At 50.0% G+C, this 26,448-nt stretch overlaps 1 protein-coding gene across 17 annotated transcripts in view; it reads right to left on the reverse strand.

Moving 5' to 3' along the window:
- Positions 1–4,460: 4,460 nt before the first annotated feature.
- Ablim1 (actin binding LIM protein 1) overlaps positions 4,461–26,448 on the reverse strand; it is a 249,892-nt gene continuing 227,904 nt past the window's right edge. For 3 of the 17 annotated variants that reach the window (XM_060391674.1, XM_060391659.1, XM_060391665.1), the window contains exons 14-21: positions 21,456–21,560; positions 19,853–19,900; positions 17,409–17,555; positions 15,366–15,457; positions 14,254–14,359; positions 13,497–13,561; positions 12,620–12,680; positions 11,269–12,176 (exon numbers count right to left, since the gene is read on the reverse strand). In XM_060391674.1, the coding sequence (XP_060247657.1) occupies positions 11,836–12,176; positions 12,620–12,680; positions 13,497–13,561; positions 14,254–14,359; positions 15,366–15,457; positions 17,409–17,555; positions 19,853–19,900; positions 21,456–21,560 (965 nt within the window). In that variant the 3' untranslated portion in view covers positions 11,269–11,835. Of the gene's footprint in view, positions 8,506–10,107; positions 10,189–11,193; positions 12,177–12,619; positions 12,681–13,496; positions 13,562–14,253; positions 14,360–15,365; positions 15,458–17,408; positions 17,556–19,852; positions 19,901–21,455; positions 21,561–26,448 lie in introns of those variants that run through there. The other 14 variants (XM_021630989.2, XM_060391693.1, XM_060391700.1 and 11 more) reach the window with 13 other exon arrangements.

The following is a 26,448-nucleotide window of genomic DNA, read 5'->3' on the forward strand; positions in this document are numbered from 1 at the left end:
TAAAAGGGGCTAAAATCCCACTGCCCAGCCAGCGAGCATGCCTCAGCCCTGGTTTACCCTTCTCAGACTGACTGAACAATCCACACAGAGGATCCAGTTTAGCAGGCCAGTGCTCTGTAAACCAACCCCCCCACCCCCAAAATAAAATGTTGCCTGCTGATGTCATCCAACTTCAGATCACAAGATTCAGGATCCTTCACGCCTTGAGTTTGAGTCTCAGCAGATCTGGAAGCTTCTGGAAGGCTTTGTACAGCCACCAGAGACAATCGGAGTGTTGTGGGAGGGACACACCCACACCCTGCTGGGCTCAAGAGGACCAGCCCCTATTTTGGAGGGGAGGGGTTCCCAAGCCAGATTGTCTTTTTATTGATGGGAATCGCTGAGCAAAGAGGAGGTGGGGGGGGTTATGCCACAGCAGGGGACAGCACAAATAAATACAGAAAACCCTCTCTGGGGCCTGCTATTGTGTTAGGAACAATGGCACACTCTGGAGAGCATTTTTATCCAGTTGAGAGTGGAAAGGAAAATAAATGTGGTCATAGGACACCTCCCTCCTGTCTCTGACTAGCTCTGGTGCACCCTGACTTCTGTCGCTGAAGAGGCTGGGCCTCAGATGGGGAGATGGGCAGTTAGGGTGCGGATCTCAACCTGGGGTTCTGAGGTTCTGGTCACCACTCAGCCACCCTGGGCTTTCACAGGCTGCCAGCCCCAGTCCCCACCCTTCCTTGTTGCTTCCTAGTCCACAATGGCCATATCCAGCAGAGCAGGGTGGTGGCCACACCCAGGCGAGGCTGTCTGGCTCTGGGAGGGGTGGGGGAAAGGAGCCCTGTCCAGCAGTGGGCAGGAGGGGCTGAGGAGGTTGGCAGCATTTTGTTTTTAGACTGTTGGAGAATTTCGTACATCTAGTTGTTCTGATCAAATCTACTGCCATTCCCCGTACTCAGATCCATCTCCTACCTCCTCAGTACTTTCCCCTCACATATGCTGGGTTGTTTTTTTTGTTTTGTTTTGTTTTTCTTAAGCTCTCTGAGGACACTTGGCTTTGCCTCTATGCACACAGGGTTAGGACCGTCCACCTGAGCATGGTAGCCTCTTAGGACCCATCATGGCCAATAACGCCTCAGATAGGGGCGGGACTTTGCGAGCACCTCCCTGCCTACGGTGGGCTTTTACCCAGCTTGATGGTGGGCAGGTCTTGCGAGCACAGCCCTAGCCCCCATGGGTCCATGTCTGCTAGCTTTCTTGAGCTGAGGAGATCTCCAGACATTGGCACGAGCTGCTTGGAAGGGGGCGCCACTGGAGCAGTCTTCAGAAGCCACCATCTCCAGGGTGCTCTTCCTTTGCATTCCTGAAGGGAACAGCACTTCTGGAAGCTCTCACTTGCACAGTCTTCTGCCAGCAGGCACATCCTGGGGGGGGGGCTGCCCGGAGGCAGAGCTTCAGATTGGAGAGGCTGGCCCGAAAGCCTTGGCATCTATGCCAATCATCAAGTGATACCGAATAAGACAGTCTTTCTGGGTCTGTTTCCTTCTCTAAATAGAGGGAGGATGAGAATTGGCCTAAGACCACAGCTCAGGGCTGGGTGCGTCCTCAGTTTCTCAGTTTTTACTACACAGCAGTCAGTCTGCTAGCAAAGCCAGTGCCTGAGGTCTCACTTTGTATCTTGCCAGGTCTTGTCCTGCTCTGAAGCGGGTATTATTCTTTTATAGAAATGGAAATTGAGGCTTTGCAGAGTTAAGCAAATCTTCATTAGCTATGCAGCCAATAATTGGTGTAGCCAGAACCGAAACTCAGGCAGCTGAACTGTGCAGCTCACCTCACTCAGCTACGCAATGCTTCCTGTTCTTATTACGTGAGTCACCAGAACTTTCAAAGTGCTACAGAATGAGGGCTGCTGTTCTTGATGTGCATAAGGGGCGCGGCCATGCTCTAATGATTGAATCTTCATGTATGGATGAGAGGGAGGAAAGAGCCTACCAGAAAGGAAAACTCTCACATGATCATTTATTGAAGGACTGAACCTTCCCCATTGTGTATTTGGGATGACCCTCCAAGGCCACGGCCACCGTCTTCAGGACTTCACCCTGATAGCTGAGCAACTGACTGTCCATATGCCCTCACAGAAGGAGGGGCACGGAGGTCTTGGGAGTTGCCAGCCACTCCTACCAGCCAGTTAGTGCATCTTGCCCTAACTGCAGGTAGGCTCAGGAAGAGACTAGAGTATGTTGGTGGGAGGGACCAGTTGGGGGGAAGTGAGGGTCATTCAAGCTGTGTGCAGACCTCCTCATGTGTGGCTGTTTCAAGGCCACCCACGGTCTTCCCGTAACCTGCTCACTGCTCTATAAGCTTAATAAACTCATTGTTTTCCCAGAGTGAACTCGGGGGACTCACAACTCAGTTGGTCACTGGTACCTTAGAAGGAGGGGAAGACTTTGCATCTCCCCTAGGAAAAGATTTTAGCAATATCCACACCTGCCAGAGACCCCCGTCAGTGCCGTCTCTTCCCACGATGCTCTCATGTTTTTGAGTGCCTTCACTTTTAACATACCTAGGGAGACTGAGACACGGAGAGCCTGTGGCTAGTTACTCCTTGTGAGTGTGCTAGCAGTGGCACCACTGCTGAGCACGTCCCATCATAATCCTGACAGGATTCTCACCGCTTTGTCCATTCTGGAGATGAGTGAATTAGGCTGCTGGAGCCAGAATAACTGATAACAGCAATTTTCTGAAGTGTCAGTCATGGCTGCCCCACGGGCGTATCGATGGGACTCACGCGCTATTGAAGGGAACTAGCCCTGAGATACTACATGAGACACTGTTCCTGCCCTAAGGACACAGACTTGAAAGAAAGCAACATGGGATTGGAGGGGACAGATGTGGTTTGCCCAGTGCCGCTGCTTACTAGTTTGACATCTGAGCTCTGGCGTCCAACCTGTATGGTGAAGCTATGATGATCAGCCCCACAGGGCTGTTAGGACAGTTCTGCTAACCAGAAGCTAGCCTGCCTAGCGTTCAGCAGAGAGCTCACTAGAGCTCAGCTACAAAGCAGATGCGCGCAGAGCTGAGAGAACGAGGCAACCGCTGCTAAGCACGGCTTACCAGGGCCAGTCAGTGTGCCAAGAACTGTAGGATAGGCTGGCCATCAAGACAGGCTTGTGCCAAGGATGGAAATGTGGCATTGTCTTTCCTAAGATGGGCGGAGCCCAAGGGAAGTGTACTCGAGTAACTTAAGAGTGGATGGGAAAGAGAATTTACAGAGTTAACCGTGGCCATGGCCTCTGCCTGGCTGGCCACCTCCCTGAAGCAAAGCTGCTCCAGGGGGAACAACATGGTATATCTGGAAGAGGAAACGGTAGAAATCAGAGGCAGAGCATGGAAGGAGAGGGCAGTGGGCCTGCTTTAACCACGGCCTGTTTCACGTCCTTCTCTGTGAAGTGAGCTGCGATGTGCGCTGTGTTCATCAAAGCAAGTTCAACTACTAGGTGGCCATGACAAGGGCTACAGGTGACCCCTGGTGGTGAGGTTAGGGATAGACACTGGTGCAGGTAGCCGCGGCACAGGGCCTCCGCCACCAGCAAGCAGATGTGCTGGTGAACCTTCTGCCTCAGGCTTCCTGGTGAGGGTCTGGGTAAATGCCAGCATGACTCACCCCTGCAAAGGCAGATGGCCACAGTGGGGCAGAGGCTGCGTTCAGAGCGGGTATCTGAAACGTAGCTCTTACAGCTCCTGCCTCAGCCTCAGCGTCTGACAGCGAAGGCAAGTGAACTGGAATCTAGATCTTCACACAAAGGCTGGTAACACAGCAGAGTGTCGGAAGACCCCACATACGCTGTGTTCTAGGTGACAGTGCAGTTCAGGCTCACAGCGGCTCAGAACATCTGTAAATCCTCCATTTTATTCAAAGGACAAGACTGCCACTGCTGTGCCACAGACCGATCACACTTCAGTTCTGGCTGTAACAGAAGACGGCTGCTGGACATGATGAGGGGTGAGTCTTGAACCCAGGGCTTTTCATGTGCACACTGGCACCGAGTGCCCCCAGCTGAAGATTTATCTCTCTAGTCAGAGTGGCCTGAATTACTGGACAAACCTGGAAAATGCCTGTCTCACTTGATATATGTCTTGTCATCGATAAATACAGTGGAAAAATATAGGCAGAATGTAGAGATGGCTCAGTGGTTGGCCAAGAGCTCAGTTCCCAGAACCCACTGCAGGCAGCTCACAACTTCCAGTTCCTCTGCCTCCAGAGGACCTAACACAGAATACACCTGTGCGTGCTTTTACCTGTGCACATGCACACATATACAGTTTAAATAATTTAAGTATTTTTTAAAAATCAGCTCTATCTCTGGTTTGCCTTTTTGCTGGGATTCCTGGAAGTCTGGCTGATAACGTTTAACAATAGGCTGAACCTTCAGAAAGACCAACAAGATCAAGAAAGAAAACAGCGCTGTGGGTGCTCAGGGAGGAAGCATGTCACTTTATTCACGGAGCTGAGTACAGAGGTGAAGGAGGGTGCTGTGTGCTGCCTGCAACCCGGATGCAGGGCAGCTGGGGGAGCTCCGTGAGGCCTGCAGGTCCAGCCCTCCTCCACGCCCAAGCACCGGGTGCTCAGGCAGACACACATAGACTGGATTCCACAGGGAACATGAGACAGCTTCACACAGACTTCTGAACATTTGCTTTCATATCACAAGGGAAGGGAAAGGAAGGCAGGGAGGGTGGGCAGGCCTTTCATGAGGTGATCGATCCCAGTGACCATACTTAGAAGAGATTCAATTCAGGGGCTTTGGCGTCTCACGGAAACCGCCTACATTTACCACCAGATACATCTGTACAAACCCTCCCCACCCCCCAAACACCAATTCATTGGACAACTGTCTTCACTTCCATAAGGTAAAATATTTGCATGTCCATCAGAACCTTTCTGAACATGATACATGCAGACTTATGTCTTTCCATCTTTCACCCTGGGAAGTGGCTCGCTGCCGCTCTTGGGAGATGCAGGACAGAATTAGTAATGACGCCACTCGATGACATCAAGCCTGGGGAGAACAGGCTGGCTTTGTTGACTTTGCTGAGCACAGTCGCTGCTGAGAGTGTCCCCTTGAGGCAGTCCCTTCCTTGGTGAGCTTTTACACTAAACACAGGCAAGTGGAAGCGATCTCCCATCCATTTGTCACCATCGCCCTCTGCTCCACGGGTAGAAAATGGAAACAGTAATCTTGCAGATGCTGAAGGCATTTGTCCTGTTCCAGCAGAGGGGTGCCGTTCCCTGTGTGTTACCCACGGAAGACACGTAACTGCAAACCCAAAGCCCCGACCATCTTTTTCTGGGTACAAAGTTCTTAAAGGGGCACAAAAGAATGAATTTGAAGTGTATAAAGCCTTGCTTTTTCTAAAGAAGAAAAAGAATGAAACTCAAAATGGAGGTGGGCACAGAAAGCACAGATTGACAGTTACCAGAAATTCTTTCTGAGCCAGAGTTCATGGAGCACATGGCCTGGGGCCCTGCCTGCTCCTGCAACACGCCTTGGGTGCCACTTCGAGTTTGCTTGAGATATTTTCTTTTTTAACAAAGACTCAAAAGAGGTTAATTTGAATTCTTTTAAACTTGCAAAAGTTTGACAGAATCATGGGAAGCAATCACTAGAAAAGATGCCTGCTTTAGAAACATCAGCAGCTGAGGCTCCCCACAGTGGAGGTGACCCACAGAAGACAGATGGAAATGACAAAGGCGGGTGCCCTGGGAGAGGGGAGGCTCGGGCTGGAGGCAACAGAATCAGGACTTGGGAGAACAGAGGACAGGACAGATAGAAAACTATCCTCCCTCCCTGTTTTTGCACCTTAGTTCCTATTTACTCCAGCTTTTCTCTCTGAGGTTCCGGAGAACAGGCAGTTCATATTTAGTTGTCAAAGGAGTGATATTAAAAATATTTCATGACAAACTCCACGTGAGTATGAAAGTGCAGAGCTAGCTGTTTTCAAAGGCTTTTCACATCCCTAATAGGTTGCACAGGAAGACGACACGAGAGCCTGGACTCTCCAGGAGGGGTTTTGAAGGAAGCACTGAGACAACCAGGTGGCCCTGGAAGCCTCTTCTAGGCCATGCAATCTGTATCAAGTCACACAGAAGTCAAATGCTAAAAAGTAGAGCCCTTAATGTACGCACCAAGTCTGCCGTCCACAGAATCCCCCGGGGAGCAAGCTGCTTTGCTTTTCAGCCACTGGGTCGGTAAAGTGAGGCACACACCTCTCCCATGCCAGGCTCTGGGCGTGCCAATCCTGTAGAGCCCTTAATGTCACAGACGCTGGGTCTGGCTGTTAGAACCAGCCCTTCATCAGTGCGCCCTTCTGGAATCTTCTGCCAGGAACGGAGTGAGGTTCTGGGCGGGACAATCCTCTCCCAGAGCAGCAGGGCCCTTACAGGGTTTCCTAGCAGTACATTTTTGCATGATACAGTTTAAATGAACTACTGCACTGATGTGGAATGCAAACTTTGTTTGCAAATTAGATGGAGAACTGAGTTCAAATGGTCAAGAAAGCAGAGTTTTGTTATTGCAAGAATTTAAGAGTTCAGTTCTTCAATTATTGCAATCCTAGGCATGTCCTTTAACCCACTCAAGGCCCTCTGCAGCATAAAGAGAAAGACTGTCCTCCATTTCAGCTGAATTTTCCCATGTCAAGACAGAGCCACATTAACTGTATGGAGAGCAGGCATGGAATCTTAGCAATGACCTGTCTCCTGAACACTTTGGTTTTTCTCACCAGCACAATTGGGAGTGATAACATTTATCTCCCTACTGCGTAAAGCCTTCCACTAGGCCACCAGCTCTGCCAACTGTTCCTTTCTCCCCATCCTGCTCGCTGCCAGGGTAACATGAGAAGCAGGTGGCACAGACCTTGTGCTGGGAGGCAGCCAGTGCCGGGCAGGGCATCTAGGCCAAACAATGAAAACCTGGGGAGAAACCAGAAGCCGCGGGAGAAACCCACTTTTGCAATCTGTCTCCCGAGGAGTGGGACCCATCTATCCAGGCCAGCACGACAGCCCTCCTGTTACCTGACAGATCTGACACGGGCCTGGGAGACTGGTGTGGAAGGGGTCTGTGAGAAGTTCTGAGCCCTGACCTAGCGTGGCCTTACTTCTGCGGTCCACAGTCTGAACCCAGCGTGAGTCTCTCCAGCTCCCGGGATATGCTGAGCACCCCTGAGCCTCACTCTTGATTTTTGGTTACATGCTCTTGTGCAAATGCCCCTTTAAAGCCACAGCACAGTGTGGTCAGCATTTAAGCAGAAATTACAAAGCACATATAGACCCATAGAACCGTCCTAGGTGAGTTACACACTGAATACATGTTAGGCTAGGCAAGAAGGAAACTTAAACCAGGCCACGGGGGCTCTGTGTGATGCCGTCTACTTCAGGGTTGTAGATCTGAAGAAGAACATGCCATCCTTCAGTCTACGCCCTTAAAATACAAAGCCAGCGTGGGCTTGACCTGACCCCTAGCCAGACAGATGGCGGGGGACCCTGAGGGCAGACCTGTGGCGGCAGCCAGGCACAGACTTTCTCTAAGAGAGTCATGACTCATGAACCAACATCACCTACCAGCAGCTGGACCAGTCTGGAAGCTCTTTTTGCCTTTCCTGTCTTTGCAAGGGTGAGCACACCAGCTCCTGTCAGTTTGTAGGGAGAAAGCATTGAACACATCATCCTAAGCAGAAAAAGCATTCAGGGAGGGCTTCCTTCATTCCTTTTTCCTTTTCCTTTCTCTTTAATTTTTCCCCCTAGCAGTTGGCCAGCCAGGTCCCAGCATACAGGAAGAGAACACGTGCTTATTTAAATCATTTTTGCTGGTTCTCAGCCACGCACTTGGAGCTACCTGCTCCCTGATGGTGATTCATTCCCCCAGAGCCCAGGCACACCTGAGGGAGGCTGCCAGGGAAAGGCCGAGCTGCTGCCACCAGGTTGCTGCGGCCCCTGGAGCCTCCTCAGCCACAGTGATACGTAATAAATAGACTGCTCTTCAGGACGCCCAGTCATCCCTCTCCCGTGCGGCTTCCTAAGGGCACTTGCTGACTCTCACCAGTACAGGCAGCACGCAGTTAGACATCAGTTAAAGGGGAAAATGAAATGGAGAAAGAAGACCCTGTGTGGACACAAAGTGACATGAACAGGCCACGCGTGGACATTACTGCTGAGTCTGGGAACACAGAAAGTCCTATCCCATTGTTGCTTGGCCCAGGATGCGGGCATGGAGATCAGATTTGCCCTCGTGTTGCTCCTGGGAGACGGTGGTGAGTAAATTCTCTAATCGGTTCTGGGCCTTAGCACAACGTTCTAGGCAGCTCGGCCGCTGAGTCCTCTTTCCGATGGCCGTTCACTTGAGGGAGTTAGAAGAGCTTAGCTTTTTTCTTCATGTCGTTGCGTCTCCAAAGAGGTAACTTGTCAAATTCCTGTATGGACATCCCAAAGATTTCCCAAAATACTTCTGGGGCTAAGTGGCGCTGGGAAGAGAGAAGCAAGAAGTCATTAGTTCTAATGGCCACATCAGTGACCTTCAGATGTGTTCTCCAGTTTATGAATGCAGCCAGCCCTCCACAGTCAGGCTTCTGCATCCCCAAATTGATCCATAAGCAAAATCATCCTTCCTAGGCTGCATCTGACCTCAGCATGTACAGACTGTTTGCTGGGTCATTCTTCCCAACAGCACAGTGCTGCAGCCACAGACGCATCAGTGGGTTGTGCCAGGCACCGTGTGCCATCCAGAGAGTGTGTAGAGCGTGCAGAGGCCGCAGAGCCAACATGTGAATACCCATTGCTCCCTGCACTTCAGCCTCTGCCATCAGGGGAGGGTGTCCTGGGGTCTATTCTCCACAGAAACTGAGAGACCCCAACATCAACGCGAAGAGCAAGTCAGACCCAAGGGCGAGGCGGCTGCCCTGAGGCTTGCCCAGACAGGTGCACTGCTCTGCGCCAGAGGAAACAGCTGGCAGGCTGCTGCCAACATGGTTGCACTGTGGTGCTGGGCTGGTGATTGCGCACGGGAAGGTGATTTGTGGCATTGGATGTAACAGACATCACTTTAGGTCCTTGGGATATTGAAAAGATGAAGATACAAACGGATGCTAGTAACAGCCAAAGAGAAAGGGACTGGAGTCATCCCTGGGAAAGCCCAGTGACAGGAAGGAAGGACACTTATCTCCCATTGGTCATTCCTCCTGTCCCATTTAACTGGAATAGTCTGAGCTAGCCCGACCTCTTCAACAAAAGCTTTGTGTCAGGAAAGGGGCTTGATTCTTCCTGAGACGGGCAGGCAGAACAATTTCATAACTAAAAACGATTCACATGGAAAGGTACAAACACAGTCTTCCATGCCTACGGAGGCCCTGAGTACCTGTGCCCGGATAATTCTTCAAGACAAGGAATGCAGAAACAGCTGAAGGACGTTTGCCCAGAGCAGACCTTCGAGAACGCTGCTTCCTCGCCTCTCGGTTGGCTCAGCCCAAGCCCAGGACAGACACGGGCCTGGCAAAACCTCAGGAGTGACAGAGACACTCATGCTGCAACTCTGGCCCTGATCATGCCGGCATCTGGTTTCCAAAAAATTTGAGGACACCACACCGTGTCTCTAGGGTCACTATAAATCTTACCAGGGACTCTTACACACTGACCTAACTGTAAATTTAGAGGTATGTGTACTTAAATGTGAGTGTGTGCCTTTCCCCCTGGCCTCTCTGAAGCCAGGCAACTTCTGGCTTGACGCCTTGACGCTGACTGCCTGTGGAGGCACCGCTGTCTCTCTGGACTGTATAGATATTGCCACACCTTTAGGTGTATAAAGGATTCTGAGCACTAAGAGGAGCAGTGACTAGATGGCTCTAATGTCCCAGCTCATGGTTCTGTTTCTTTGGACATCCTCAAGATTTAGCTAGCTTTTTGTTCCACCAACAATTTTGAGACTTTTTTGTTTTTAAATCACTACTTTAGGTTTCCCCTGGGAAAATACATTTATATATTGTAAAGCATGCTAGTGTGTGTGTGTGTGTGTGTGTGGGTGGGTGGGTGGTATGCAGGGATCTTCAGGGTTAAGGTTTCGCTTTGTTTACCTCCAGCCGGGTTCTATCCACATCTCTTAGGATTTTGTTGCGCCCTCTGTTGGTCACCATGAGCATTTCATATGGAAATATCTGAAAAAGAAAGATGCCTTGTCTAGAACACAATTATCCACTTAAGTAATAAGCACAGCCTAAAGTCCATCACACCCATGGTAGAGACAGCAACAAGAGTAGCTACAGAGAGCCTCTAGTGTTCGGGGAACAGAGACATATTCTCACACACTCCCATCTCTCTACCTGTGACTCACGCGGCACTGTGCCCTGGAAACAATTTTCTAAATGTAAGAACACTAACGTTATGAATGGGACATGAAGGTCAAAGCTCGCAACATCTAAAGTGGCAGGCATAAATGTCGCCTCTGACACGATGCTGTGAAATCACAGGGTACCTCTGCGCGGGGCTATGACACTTAGCTGTGACAGATTTGTGCCTTGAGAATCCATACACCCAAGCAGGCCCAGCTTCCAGTGTTCTGCAAGTCTGATGTACTGAAATAAGCCCCCACTACAGGTGTCAAGGAGATCAAGTTTTTGGACACCCCGTTTGTTTTGTTTAAGACAGGGCCTCCCTGTGTAGACCAAGCTGACCTCAGGTCGTTCAGCCTGCCCCCACCTCCTGGGCACTGAGATTCCAGTGTGTGCCACCGTGTTTGCAACTAGCTCCCAAGACACAGAGTGGCTGGAGCTCAGATGACCGGCCAGGCCAGTTTGCCCAGGATTAATCAGCAGCGGTAAGAAGACACGCGTCACCAACACTAAGAAAGTTACAGCAAAGTGGGGCATGCTGGGCACGCAGTCTGGAGCAGGCCTCTGCCACTGCACTCAGCACAGGGCTTGAGACGCGTGTGGCAGGGTCAAGGTCACACCCAGGTCGTGGGATGCTGTGATCAGAGCATTGCAGGCAGTAAGGTCTGAGACAATGTGGCACAGACGGGAATGGCAGGCTGCTTGCAGACAAGCTAGCCTGGATATGCCAGCCAGCAGCAGGCGGCTTTACCGCTCTGCACACAGTGAACAGACAGGAAACTCTCTATTCCGTGTGATTGCGCACACAAGGAGAGGGACAGTCACACTCGCCTTTGGTTCCAGCATGTTGGGCATGGACACGCCTCTATCCATTCTCATTGCTGGCATGTGGCCATCTGGTAGGGTCTGCAACAGAAATGCCTGGTCAGTGTGAGCATATCAGTGAAACCCAGGGAGGGGCCTGAGTGCTCCCCGGGGCTTTTGGTGCTCCCGACTTCCCTGTTGCAGCTAGTTTCCTGTTGGCTCCTCCCCACCATGTCATGTTCACCACCCCTCACTGAACAAGAGCAACGACATGTGATGGAGTTGGAGAAGGATCATGGATTAGTAATGACTCAGGCTGTGTGGGTGGAGGGATACAGCACACAAAAACCTCTGAGGTCCAGCACCATTCTTCTCCTCCTGTGTCTGTCTGTCTCTCTGTAGCTCAGGCTGGCCTTCAACGCCATAAGCACTGGGATTACAGGGTACACCAGCACATCCTCTTTTTTGTTCTTTATCCTAGTTTGGATTTACCCTCCCTTCTCCCTCACAGGCTCACACGATGAAAAAGAGGGGCTCTGAGCAAACTACTCCCTCCCAGAGGCTCAGAGACATTCCGTCTCGTTTATCGACAAGGGAAGGCAGCAGCACCTAAGCATGGACAGACTAAAAGCCTGGTCTGGGCTGCTGCCTGTGAACTCCTCCCTGGCACTACGCACGGGAGCCAGAGTACGGGCGGGGTCCCCCCAACACCTGGCCCGAAAGATCTGCAGTGATCCCTCGCCTGGCTCCCAGATGAGCCTGCTTCTCCCAGCCATGGAGTAACATAAGCAGCCTGGTGTCCATCCCTGCAGTCATCAACCCCTGTCCATCCCTGAAATAATCCACCCGGTGTCCATCTTCCCTGTGGTAATCAACCCGGTGTCTATCCCTTCGAGAATCAACCCATGTCCATCCTCCCGGTGGAGATGGCTCCCCCGAGGCAGCAGCAGGCAGTGGAGAGGGGCCGCTCTGGGGTGGCCGGCACGACAAAGCTGTCCGTACCTGGTAGTCTGAAAAGGGAAAACAGTCTTTAGGGAGAGACCATGAGAAAACCATGCAATGTAAAAACAGTAATGTATTTCACTGCCACATCAAAAACACCCCAAAGAACTATGCTTGTTTCCCACCCCCCACCAGTCCACAAACTGCTGAAGCCAGGAAATCCCGTTCAAACACCCCCGCCCCCCCAGCACATGCCTTAGAGGGCAGTGCCCTCCCTCCCTCAGAGCGCTCAGCATGCAGAAGGGCAGTGAACGGGCGCTTATACACTGCTTTCCCGTGTCTGGGCTTATCCAGAGACTTTGACGTTTGGGGGCTTACTATTAACTCAGAAGGGAGCAGTGGCCCTGCTGTGTGACATACAGAGTGTGGACACAGGCCGTGGGCTGGGTTTTACACCTGAGCCTGGTCACAGGAAGTGACAGTCATGGTCAGCCTCCCCTTGGAGCCTTACCCCGGACTCCGCCGCTCACGTCCCCGTAGCTGTTGTACTGAGCGAAGTCGGTGGAAACGGGCTGCAACGAGGAAAGTGTCATCACTGGTAAAGCTCCACAGCGGGGGTTGGTGGGGAGAACAGACTTACAAGAGCCTCAGAACCCTTTCCACGCCAGCAGCTGGAAGTCCTCACTTAGCTCATCTGTTCTATAAACTACACAACTGCCTGCTGGCAGGCACGTGTGCTACCGTGCAGCAGGCCTTTGCGCAGTAGGTGTTTGGTAGGCGTTTCTTTCACAGATAAAGGTGCATCTCCACAGGTGGGGCCTGGTGGTGCACACCGTTGGCCCCAGGGATCTCTGTGAGTTTGAGACCAGTGTGGTCTACGCAGTGAATTCCAGAACAGCCAGAGCTGCGTAGAGAGGCGTGGCCCCTGGCTGTAATGGTATTGGAATTAATTGTATTCTCGGCTTGGTGGAGGAGGGCGCTTGTCACCAACTTTATACAAATAATGAACCGAGTGATTATGTTCTGCCTCATTGTTAAAAACAAACAAACAAACAAACAAACAGTTGCCTTGACTGCCTATCTTAGACCCTTACACCTACACAGGCCTCTTCTTGAAAAACAAGTATTTCATTTTGCTTACAACTCAGTGATTCACCAAGCGGCAGATGGCCGTGCCCCGTATCTGCACAGCAGGATCAAGAGATCAGCCACGGGCTGACAGGTTCAGAGTGAGAAGGCACATGCGCAGGCAATGACCTGAGTGTAACTTGTGGGCCCACGCGGTGGGAGGAGAGAGCTCACTCCTGGCCGTGCCCTCTGACCTCCACACGCATACCATAGCACGTGCGCTCACACGCAGACACACCATCAGTGGGAGGAAGTCTTACCCGGTGAAGGCCATTCTTTCCATAACCGGGGAGAGATGAGGTTTTCGAGGAAGGAGCACACGAAGCTGAATGAGGAAAACAGTAGTGTTTCCTAGTGCTTCCGGGGGGGGGGGGGCGCCAGTGACCTCGCACAGTTACAAGACAGGACGAAGAATTCAAAGGACATGGGGTTCCAGTGCTCAGAACACCTCCTTGGGGAAGGTGTGAGGCAGGAGGAGGAAAGACACACAGCCTGGCTGGAGCTGGCTGAACCCCTGTGACTCCTCACACAGCTACAAGCTAGGTGTGCAGTCCTCCTTTCAGTCCCCAGGCCTAAGAACACCGTTATTGCCAGGTTACGGCAGACAGAAACCCGGAGCTAGGAAAGCGTTCAAAGCAATGTGGGATGTGTGGGCGTCAACACTCCAGGCCCCAACGTGACAGCAGCAGGAACCGACAAGAAGGTGCAGCCAATCAGGGCCTGGCTTCGAGAAGGCCCGGGCTCCCAGGGCGCAGCTATGAAGGCGCTGGAGTGTGAGAGGAGGAAGCAGACCACCTCCAGCCTGACCCATCTCTGCACAGGACAAAACTTTTAAAATAGTTTCTCGGCCTGTGCAGTTGCAGCACTGCATACTCAGAGACCAGAATCTCACATTGAAGGAACCCCAGGGGTTAGGTGACCCCAGAAGCTGGTCCTGGCTCCTGCCGGTGTGTCTGTCTCCTCGCAGGCCAACGCTTGGCTCACCCTCAAGTCCCAGGGCAGGGCCCTGCTGCTCACCTGAGTGCAGGGGCGAATCATAGCGACTGGCCAGCAGGGACGCTCTTTCTCTGCTCTCCTTCTCCATCTCTTCCTTCAGAATCAGCTGCCCCAGGCCCGAGTTGAGCTATTCACAGGAAGAAAAAAAGGAAAGGGAAGGAAACATGATGTGGTTTTCACAATAAACTACTGTTCTTTCTTGAGGAGCCTGGGCTTCCGTAAGAGGCAGGGCCAGCGCTGGACGCTGGAGCCCTGAGCTTTCCCAGTGGTGAGGCTTGTCTTCCCTGAGCCGGGCTCCATGTTCTCCTTTCTTCTCTCGCTCTCCCTATGGGCCTCAGCTCATGTGCAGCTGATGACTTTTACATATTGGAGGGAAGAGATTACAGACTGGGCACCCTTACACAAGAAATTGCATTATTTGCCTTAAAAACTCTAAAAGCAGTAGGTGCTCACACATATCTTAGAAAACCCAGAAGGAAAGGCCCTGTGACCACACAAGGAATGCCCGCCCTCTGCTCACTGGTTCATACCCATCTCTCACTGTCCCACACACAATTCACACAAACCAGGCTGCTCTTTGCACCCTCTCCCCTGTGCGCGTCACACCACGCGCATTTCTTGCATCTTTGGAGGACGCCATTTTAAGGGATCCATTGGCACCTTATTGGTCAGAGGTTAGACCTGCTAGCCCTCTGTGGCGGGATGCAAGAAACCATAGAGGGAGTAGAGGAGTAGGGAGCTCTTGGCGGCAGACCGGCCGATGCCTGTTTTCTCACTCCAGGTATAAGTTCTGTCCAAGGCCTGAGGAAGGATTTGGACCAACGTCACCCAAGGAAATCCCTCTCTCAGGACTGCCTGGCCCTGGCACACACCGCCGTGACTGCAGGGTCCCCTACAGCATTTCACCCGGCCTGCCTACACCTACCCCCGCCATGTGCTCCATGCATGCTAAAGCTCCAGCCTCACTCTCACCACCTCGAGGACCAGCCACCTGCCAGACCTACGGGACAGCAAGGCCGTGAGGCCGGGACACGCCTGTTTCCCGGGTGGTGTGGCAGGTTACACGGTAGTTATGTAGAACAAACACCAGGGGTCAAACAGAAGTGGAGCTGAGAGCAGCAGCGAGGACAAACCTTCATCAATTGCTCTTCGTGAAGCTGCCGGCGTCTCAGAAGCTCCTCCTCATCTTCCTCTCTGCCACTAGATCTGCGCCTCATGTCCGTTCCTAATTCCACGGCAAAAACAACTTCTCACATCAGCCCGAGATGGGGAATCCTAGCCGCCTGGTGCATCTGGTTGCCCACCCGGCTGGGAAGTTGGGCTCTCACAGCGAAGGGGACGCCACCACGGGGGGGAAATGTCCACCACCAACCCAGCCCCCCTGCTGGCTTCTCAGGGCTCGTGCGACAGGCTAGCATGGTGCGTGGTGCAGCTAAGCGGGGCTTCGGGCCCTTTAACCCTGTCTGTTAGCGTGACCTGGGCTTGCCCTGGCAACTGAGGCTCAAGGCATCTACACAGCCACAGCCCGGAGCTCATCACAGGAAGTGGAGAGCGGCCTCCAGCCCTCGTTATTTGATGACCCAAGTGTGGGTCAGGGTTTAACTAGCAAGGAACCCCAGCGCACCTGCAGATCTACAAACTGCTAAGAGAGTCACTCCCTTGTGGCAAGTTTTTAAAACTTGCAGTGCCCCCTTTTCCTGGTTTTAGACCTTTTAAAAACAAACTGCCACCTCTTCTACCCTTGGTCAGTCCATTAAAATGCACATTTTCTGTGTTTCTTTTAAAGGATGAGTCTACAGTTGTCCTTTCCTTACATAGTAAAAATCAGTGAGAAAACAATGTTGTTACTAATAAGTAAGCACAAATAGAGTTAATAGAGCTGGAAGTGATGGGACAATGTATTCTAGGCTTCCAGAGTCTGTCCCAGTGACTGGACGCTTCGGCAAGTGCCGTTCATCCTGTCACTTAGGTTCACCTGTTGGAGGAAGCAGGAACACTCTCTACTCTAACAAACATAAACATTTACCAATACTTGCACTTTTTGCTATTTTGATGAGTGGAGCAAGCATTTTCCTTGCTTTAGGATTCTAAGCAACTTTAGCATATTTGCTGCTGATGACAGTGTGTACAGTGATTTCTCTCTCTGAACTTAGGTTCCTACTAAGCAGTCTGGCTGAGGAGGACAGCTGAGAGCCTCAGCTAGCTTCTGAAGGGCAGAAGCTGGCAGACACGCCATTCTCAGGCTTAGAAATGCCAGTGTGGATTGTCTCTTTAGTTTATACTAATAAAATTCAATCAACCAAATTTTGCAAACATTAGATACATCTCATCAACCTAGTTATAAACTATCTGTGAATAATGAGAATAGATTTTTCTTCAACTATTTCTATAAATATGAATTGCTTTAGAATGAACTTCTATTGACTATAAAAGTTATTTCAAAAATAGTATGATGAGGAAGATTTCTAGAACACTGAAGGCCTTGTAGGTTGTCAGCAGAAGTGAGGCTAGCTGAACCCTTGTAAGACTGAGCTAATTTTCAGTCTAATCCATTTCTATAGGCCTGAGTGAGCTCACTACTGACAAAATGTTAAAGACACAGACACAACTGGAAAGCAGAAAGCAAGAATGACACAGTTCCAATGTGACATTGGAGCACAGAAACATGGGATGACAGATGTAAACTCACACACGTTATATCCTAGAATGCCTGCTCCAGGCCTTCTTAGTGAGGCAGACAGCCTGGCCAGGGCTGGAGAGGGCCTCATGGTTAAGGCTGCATTATCAGTGAGGAAGGCAGCCCGGATATGGCCTACAGCAAACTAAACTGGGAAAAGTCATGTTTCTGTGGATACACCATAACTTCGCCCACCCTGTTCTCCAGAGGGATGTGTTTGCTAGCAGGCTCTGACCCAAGTGTGTACAACACACAGAGACAGCTGTCCAAGCCATCATTTTTAGACCCGTTCTGGATCCTGTGTACAGTCAGGCCATGCGAGGGAGCCAGGTTTTATAACTTTTAAGCATTCTGCATGCACACTATCATCACGTTCGTTTTTCTCACTGTCTTACACTTTTCTCAAAGTCCTTGTGACAGTTCTTTGCATGTTTTTAAGCATTCACTTTACACTTTCCCGGGCATTTGTCTGATGGGCCTCTCTGCGTTAGTCACATACCTACAGCGGCAAGGGAGGGGGGACCGGGCCATTGGTCCGTCTCAATCTTTGGAATCTCGCTGGGATCTGGCGCCTGGGCTGCAGGGAACTTGGAAAACTTGATGATTTCTTCTGAAGCCTTGCTCTGGGCTGCCAAGGCAGCTGCATCTAGGTGGGAACCAGGGACGCTTAGCTACGGGTCTGCAAGGCCAAGGCGGAACCACCCCACAGACACTCCTTTCCACTATTCACTGCATATGCCAGAGCTAGGACTCTTAGCACTCTGCCTCCAGAGAACAGTCCACTCCTTACTGCTCTTTAACTTTCAAATACTCTTGGGATTGGAAATTTTGACAATTAGACATTTGAGTTCCAGATTGGCATTAAAGAGCTAAGTGAAAAGCAGGATGGGCAGCATTTGACTACAGCTGTTGATATTTAGAGAGGTGGCTGCTCTATACTTGGAGGCCAGAAGCCACAGATACCCCAGTCTGGCTCATCTTAATCCTTTACACCCTGTACACAGGTCTTTGAATCTTAGAAGTTGAAATGGAGGAAGTGACTTCAGGCTTTGCAGGAACTCTGCCTAAGATAGCACCCAGGCGTACTGTTTTGCTCAGGGTTCAGTGTTAACAAGTGAGTCAGACAATTGAAAACAGAGCGGCCCAGGCAGGCAACATTACTTCACAGGGTTCACGGTGGCCATACTTAGGGGAGGGCCCACTGCGTAGAGCCCCAAATCTAACTCAGAATTGTAGCAAAGTAAACCAGGCTAAATGGTCAGTCCCGATTCCAGCTGGCTTGGCAAACTGGCCTGGCATTTCAAAACATTTATAAGGGTGAAGTTAAATGACTTTTCTTTGGGGCTTACATATTTTTAAATCTGGAATAACTTTTTGAATCTTTGCTTAGTGACCTTCTGGCCTTCAACTGCTTGTGTGGCTTGACCAAGGTTACCCAATAATGTGGGGTAAAGTTTTGGCTGGGTAGAAAGCAGTGTATCTCAGAATATTAACATAATGGGAAAAATATCTGTGTCCTCTCTAGAGGGCCCAGAATGTTGACACAAGACTGTACTTCTATGTAAAAATGAAGAAAAGCAACTTTTCTTCTCCCCTGGCAAATGCTTCAGGGCACAGGTACCAGTTTGGGACGTGATGTCTATTTCCTTGTCATGGAGCAAGGGTGTGCAGGACACCTGGAGAGTGTCATCCTGGCGCTATTGATTAATCACTCACAATAGGCTGCAAACAGGGACTTGTGCCCAGTGAACAAAGCCACTCCTTCTCCATGAAGCCTACCACTTTCCAACCTCCCTGACTCTTGTCTGACTGCGTAGGGAGCTGGGGACCAGAGATTTTAATATTTATAGATATCCCTGCACTGCAAAATCTAACTCTGTGTATTTTCTTGTTAAAGGAAACCGAAAGAGCAGACTTCCAGCAGTACTTACGCGTAGGAATCGGTGAAGTCAGTAGACATTCACATGTTAATGAGTGTGTGGGAGGACATTAAACCATAAAAAACAAAAACAAAAACAATGTTAATAAACTTAAAATGCAAGCGTGGGATGAAAACCTTGAAACAAAAAAAAGAAAAGGAAAACCAAACAATACACACTTTTTCCCTCCCTAGAGTGGTGCCTTAAAGTTTTCCCTTGTGTATTTTCAGCTCTTTCCTGACTAGATTCTTATGGACAGCCTTCAAATCTCCAGACACAGCATGTAATTTTCGGAACTCATTGGAAGGCCAGTTTGGGCCATCTGTCTCAGCCACAGATTTATGGCAGATGAGTCCAGAGACACCTGATGGCGGTGGGAAAAAATGAGACTCTGATTTCTTGGGTTAAAAAGATCTATATTCTCAGAAAGTGAAAACACAATAATAAATCCACCTTGGTCATTCCTTGCATCTGGAAATGTAAGAACACTCTTAAATGACTGGTCCTTACAGACAGGGACACTAAGACACAGATGGTTTATGCCCATGATGCACACAGCCATATCTGTGCATGGGACACGCCTTTCACTTCTCCACCTGCTGCCCTGCCTACGATGGGGCTCACGCCTTGTAAGAATTTTTGCAGGTAGTTCATTTTTCACTAGTTATAATTATCTGAACTAGTTGCAAGCTCATCAAATTTATTTTAAAGTTGGTTAAATGATTTAGTAGCTAAGCAAAGGTTATCAGGGTGTTTGTTGTTGTGCGACCACACTTCCGTTTCCTATGACACGGTGATAGTTTGACAGGATCAGAAACAGGTTAGAGGCTTCCTGACTGAGCTCTTTATTAGGCAAATGGGTTTCAAGTCACTATTTGTCTGCTGTCAGGTTACAGGGCGTGGTATGCGATGTGCCCCAGTCTGAGTCATTCTAAAAGCAGCCGCAGCAGGCAAGCCTTTCGGGAGACTGCAAAGGGAGTCCAGCTGACTCAGGCATTAAGCTAAGGAGGAGAGCGAGTTTTACCATGCTGTCTGTAGATGGGTGGCTTTCGGTAAATGTTGATCCCTTGATCTGTGGAAATGAAAAGCAAAGATGTGTGATTATGGGAACCAGCTCAGAAATGAAGAAACAAAACCAAAAACAACAACAGGCCAAAGGGTGAACCAGAACTGAAGACTCAAACAGAAGTAGGCCAGAGGGCAGACCTTGTATTACAAAGACCGAGGACACTGCAGAGAAAGACTACAGAAACGAGCCCGATCCACACACAGGGGACGTGAAGCCTTTGTAATACATCATGGCACACAGAGTGGTGCCTCTTATTTATTTATGAGCCATTTATTTCACACACAGATGTCACTGAGGTGGGATCAAAACATGAAGCGATGCACGCAGTGAGACGCTTAGATGGTGAGGAAGACGTAACCAGTTTGGGGAAAAACAATCCCCAAATTGCTACTGTCTAGAAATTGAGCTGCCAGGAGTCACCGGGGGCTCAATTTACTATTTCACTCAATGATGGGAACAGAAATCGATGTGGAAAACTAAGAATAAACATAGCCACACTTGGGATGATCAACAAAGCCCTAATCCAGACAGGTGGATTTGTGTTACAGAGCAAGAAAGAAAAAAGGAAAGCGCTACAAAACACTGTCCACATGTCTGCAGGCTCCATCTGACTATGCCACCATTTCCCTTTCACTAAAGATGCTCAGAGAGTTCCAACACCCTCTCTCTGTGCCCCACAATCTTAGGTACTGTACCTGGTAGGGGAATTCTTCATATAAAAACTTCAAATGTATGTAACAGTTTTTCAAGATTAATGAAAAATATTTGGAAGTCCTGGTTACATGGTTCCACACTCACTGTCCCTTCCTGGCTTGCTGAGTAAATTCAGAATTCAAAAGAAGAGTAGAGATCCCAGGTAGGCAGAGTGATGGGAACCTACCGGCTGCTGGCCAGTCGCTCTGAGCTGACCCTGAGTGTCAGGACAGTGACAGAGTTTGGATTTTCCAGTTTCTGATGGTGAACCTGAGCCGTGGTAGCTGGCACTGTGACTACTAGGGTGAAGCTTGTGGTGCTGAGCCTAAATTGCAAGATGCTCTTGGGCCGTGGATGTGGCTTCCTCACGACATCCTACAGAACACTGCCAGCTGACCCAATGTTACAACTGTGAAGGGACGCTCAGGTGACAGTGTGGTTCAGTCTTCGGGACGAGACATAGCTCGATGGCTCTTGGGAACAATTTGTTAATGACAGTGAACCACAAACTGACATCGTAGAAGGCACAAGCCTACCCTGATCCTTTTGCTGCTCTTTTCCCTTTCTCCTCCCAATCTCTGTGAGGATGCTGAGTGCTCAGTAGAAGAGTACTCACCCATCGTGCACAAAACCCTCTGTTTAATCCCCAGCCATGAAAATATATATAGTTTGACTAAAAACATAAGCCTTCAATTTGGTCCTACCAACTTTAATTTAGATCTTTTGGAAAGCCAGATCCTGCAATTTAGTGTTTGTTGAGTGTGTGCATCTTGATGAAGGAAAATGAGCAATGGAGACAGACGAGGCGACGAGGCTACGTTCTACACGGCGACAGGACACCAAGACACACTATGTCAGCTCCTACCTGGAACATGGAAATGTTTGGGGGCCTGAGCGTAAGTTGGAGTTAGAGGGCGGCTGTCGGGCCGGTAAGGGAGAGGGGAGTTCCGGCCGCTGGACGGCTCGTTGCCTCCAATGAGAAGAATGGAAAAAACAGAATGAGAGGGGGGAGAGCGATACAGGGAACCGAGAAGCGAATCAAAATTCAACACAACAGGCTGGAAGGAGGGGATGTCAGGAGGGCGAAACCAAGGAAACAAATGCAGTCTGTCAACCTGGCTCGCAAAGGCGGCGCCAGGTTTAGTTTCCAAGGGAGATCTGAGCTCAGGTGGAGCCAGGGTCAAGCAGCCAGCAGTCAGGATGCATCATTCAAGGGCATGCAGCCGAGGCTCCGCAAGCCGATCACACGGGAGGATGTGGGAGGAGGGAAGCACTGGCTGGACCAGCGGTCCGGTGCTTAAACCCCAACCATGTGGGGGGTGCAGGCCCGCCTCCAGGTGTGACCGCTTCCAGGCATGATGGCAGAGGCTGGCCACTGGAATATGTTTCTCTTGAGGCTGGGCACCTCACCAGGGCCTTTCCCTCACAATATAAAGTGCTTCCATTGCCGCATGTGTTTCTGTTTGCCTCGCTCTCAAATGCACACATGGGTCGGACCCCTTCCTGCCGGATACCTGGGGACTTAGACCTCTCTCTGCATTGCCATCCACAATGAGGCTCCTCCTGGCTCACGCTTCAATCACCAACACCTTAACTGAACACCCACCATGGCCAGCACAAATCAGGGAGGAGACGAGTCCTGCCTCTGCTTCTCTGCTCTCCCTACCCTGGAACTGCTACGCCATGTACCTGCTCAAGCAGGGAACTGATGGGCATGCTCAGAGCGGAGGGCTCCACCAGTTCTTTAGGAAGCTCTTTGGAGCCTCAGAGAAAAGCCCGAGGTGACTGGGAAGCGACGGTCTAGAGCATCGTGAGCTAGGGTGTATGCGGCTACAGAGCTGAAAGCTGTCTGCAGAGGAGACACGTCCGTGGGGTGGAGGGCTGGAGCCTGGCTGCAAAGTCCTTATGTGCAGACAGAGACACAGGCTCACCTTCCCCCTTCAGCCCACAGGAGTGCAGGGAAGAGCGTATGTGAACTCAGGGAGAAAAGAGCTCCTGGCCTAACGGTCTCTTGCCCCACAGCGAGCAGGCACCACGTCGTATGAGAACACGGCAAGGCACCGAGGACTGCCGAAACCTGCCGAAACCTACCGAAACCTACCGAAGCCTACCGAAGCCTACGGGATTATAAAAGTGAATTATGTCTACTGTCGTTTTTAGGTCTTTATTCAAGAAATAAATCTCTCCTCTATGACATACAATTTTCAATTTTTTTAAGTCAATTTGTAGGCTGTCTTTTCATTAACTTGGTGGCATTTGAAGTCAATGTTTAAAATTTGTTTCTTATCTTAGCCCCCCAAGACTGGGTTTGGGTCCTTATACATTCTAGGCAAGTGTTCTACCCACTGAACTAATTATTTCAAGCAAACCATAGACTGTCAGAGAAAAAGTTTTGGCCAACTTCTTCACGTCAACCCATCCTAAATCTGGCTGACACCGAGTGAAAGAAGTCACTTGCCAGGGCTGTAAGATGTGCTGAGAAATGTCTCATTATAGACATTTCTAGGTCACCACAACACAGGCATGAAGCCAATTGACACACCCTTGCTCTCCCAAAGAGCAATAGCTAGTTCATGTCTGACAAAATATGTTCAGAAGCACAGAACATGTAGAAGAAGGGCAGAGAGAAGGGCAGGTGAGGAGAAGGAGATACTAGGTCACCTCCAGTGCTGAACTCCTTTGTTCTCACCAGTCTTCTGCTCATTGCCTGGCTGAGAGGAGTACTTAGCAATTTCCCGGGGTGAATGGCTGATGAGCGGCCAACTTCCTGCTGACCCCGACCTAAGGTAGCACGGCCCCACGGCCATCGCGTCTCTCAAGGGGGCCAGATGCTGGGACCCAGCAATGGGGTCCCAATGGCATCACCTGTACCTCTTCCACTCTAGCTCATCTTCCAACTCCAGAAAATATTTTAACCCTATAAGGGTTAGCAACTGCTACGAGCTGAAAAACAGACCATTTTTAAGAGTTCTCTGCAGAGAAGGCACAGGGAGTTCTGCTCTCTCACTTTATTTAATGTAGAGACTGAGTATCATGAGACCTGGCCGCTGCCAGCTCTGAACCGCTCCGTGCCCTGCCCTTGATCCTGTAGCCCTCGTGTCCTGGTAGAGCATCAGGGCTCACGAGAGGCTCTCACAAGTTTGGTCAGGTGAACATCCAGGACACCCATCTTGATATGCATTAGGCAGTGCCATGTCCACCCGGAGAACCAGCACAGGCTGGGCAGAGGCTGAAGGCTACTGAAGGCAGGTAACAGTCCCAAGTGTGAGCACTTTCCCGAGGGCTCAGGAAGGCTCTAGGGCTGAGGAGTGGTGTCCTACTGTGCCACTGTTGCTTTTGACTTGGTTGTGCATTTTCAACAACGACGGACTCTTAGTTGTTAAAAAGCAATACAAAGACCACTGTGCATAAGCAAGTCTCTGGGAGCAGATTTAATTGTATGATCGTCTAAAATTCCCCACAGGACTGTCTGAAATACAGGGGAAAGTGACATTTAAGGCAGCGACCCCTCACTTGAGCCTACAGATAAGTAAGAGCAGGGTGGAAGCTGCCACCTTCGCTTCACTGTGTGCCCATGTCCTTTGCTCTGGGCGGACTCCTGCTTGAGGCCCCAAGGTCACTAAGGAGTGTCTGGCCCTGCCTATCTCATCCCAAGGCTGCAGGCACAGAGACAAGCCTTAACCCGACTTTCTGATTAGGAACAATGAGTCCTCACGGGACAGACAATCCTGAAGATGAGAATGGTTACCTATGGAACAAAAGCTACGCCCTGGAGTAGACCATATCGCGGGAAACATCAGCCATGGGTGAACACAGCAATTAAATGAACACATAGCATCTCGTAGGGCTGGGCTTGAGAGTTACAGGCAGGATGATATCTGACCATGACTGTGTGTGTGTGTGTGCGTGTGTGTGCGCGTGCGCAGGTACAGTCACCCACGGGTGTGAATGTAAGGACTAGAGGTCAAGCTTGGGCAGCACCTTCCTCTACTGCATGCCACCTTAGCTTTTAAAAATTTTTTACTTTTATTTTATTGTTATTAGTTTTTTATAATTTATTCAGTTTGTATCCCAACTGTAGCCCCCTCTCTTATCTCCTCCCAATCCCACCCTCCATTCCTCTTTTCCCCATTCCCCTCCTCTAGACCACTGATAGGGGAGTCCTCCTCCCCTTCCATCTGACCTTAGTCTATCAGGTCTCATCAGGACTGGCTGCATTGTCTTCTTCTGTGGCCTGGTAAGGCTGTTTCCCCCTCAGGGGGAGGTGATCAAACAGCCAGCCACTGAGTTCATGTCAGAGACAGTTCCTATTCCCCTTACTAGGGAACCCACATAGAGACTGAGCTGCCACGGGCTACATCTGAGTAGGGGTCTAGGTTATCTCCACGCATGGTTCTTGGTTGGCACATCAGCCTCTGTTTGCCCCTCTGGGCCCAGTAATGACCTAGGAGAGAGTCCTTGTCCTTATGATTCACAAATGAGACGATGTTCAAAAGGATAAAGGAACAGTTCAAAAGCATATAGCAAGCAAGTGACAGAGACAATATTTAAATCCAAGATGTGAGTATCCCAGACCCAAGGTGTGTCACTAATAATCTCCAATGAGCTGTGCTATTTGTACATATGTTGTGCAAGTTTAAAGGGCATGTTTAAAAAAAAATGAACTTTCAGAAAGTCCAAATATTTCATAATCAGACAAAGCAGTTGGCACTACTTTAATGGGTCAAAATGAGAGCCATTACCTTAATTTGGTAAAAAAAAAAAAAACACCACATGAAGTTCTTATAAAATACACAGCTGAAGCCTCTTCTTAGTAATTTCTTTATGGTTATATAAAAATTAAAAAAATAACCTTGACATTCAGATATAAAAACACTCCCCATACTAATTATCAATAATGATTTTAAACAGCCAGTTAAGACTTTTAGAATTGGCTGGGCCTGCTCCAAAAAGCTTTGCTAATGGTGAATGACATCTAGTTCCATCACATATCAGTCATATTATTTTCTTTAGGGAAAAAAAAAACCTTATTTTTATGGGTATGAGGGTCTGCTTGTATGTACGCGCACTGTGTGCATGCAGTACCCAGAGAGACCAAAAGAGGGCACTAGAACCACTAGAGCTGGTTGTGAGCTGCCAAGTGGTGCTGGGTAGTTAACCCAGGTCCTCTGCAATAGCAGAAAATGGGCCCAACCACTGAGCCATCCTTCCAGGCCGTGTTATTTTCAAAGCATGGAAAATGCTGAAGTAGCAAATGTGTGAGATAATCGCATACTCAACTCCTAGCACGTGTACACCTCAGGGGTCAACTGTTCAGGAGCCCAAGGAAGCTGAAACGCAAAGGCCTGTGTACACCGACGATGTATGCAGGAGAAACATTCCGCCCACTCAGCTACAGACGCTGTGAACACTGGGGACACAGAACCCTTGAGGCCACTCTGCTCTTGCCTCCCTCTTCCCCTGATATTCTGTTGGCTCAGGTGGCTCAAACCAAGACAACACAATTCAGCAACCCTCTGGGGCAGCGTTCACTTAAAGGCCGTTCACAGCCTGCCACGGCTCTCGGGTCCTACGAGTGGAGAGCCCAAAAGAGGACGCTACGAAGCAAATGCAACAAGGGAGCAAATAGCCAGGGAGCCGCACTGGGGTCAAGAAGTATCAGTTGGCTAGGGTGGGGGGGGTGGGGGCGGAGCCTTTCCTTTCCATTGTGCAGGACAAATCAAAAGCAGAGTAGAGAGAGGCTCTGCACACATGTTCACAAACCTGAGCGGCTTAGCACGGTGAAGACAACTTTTTGCTGTGTTACTCAATACTGCTGTGTTTTGCAGAAACATATTACAAATGAAACCCAAGGAAAC

This window comes from Meriones unguiculatus, chromosome 1 (assembly GCF_030254825.1).
Source record: "Meriones unguiculatus strain TT.TT164.6M chromosome 1, Bangor_MerUng_6.1, whole genome shotgun sequence".
NCBI classification, from domain to species: domain Eukaryota; kingdom Metazoa; phylum Chordata; class Mammalia; order Rodentia; family Muridae; genus Meriones; species Meriones unguiculatus.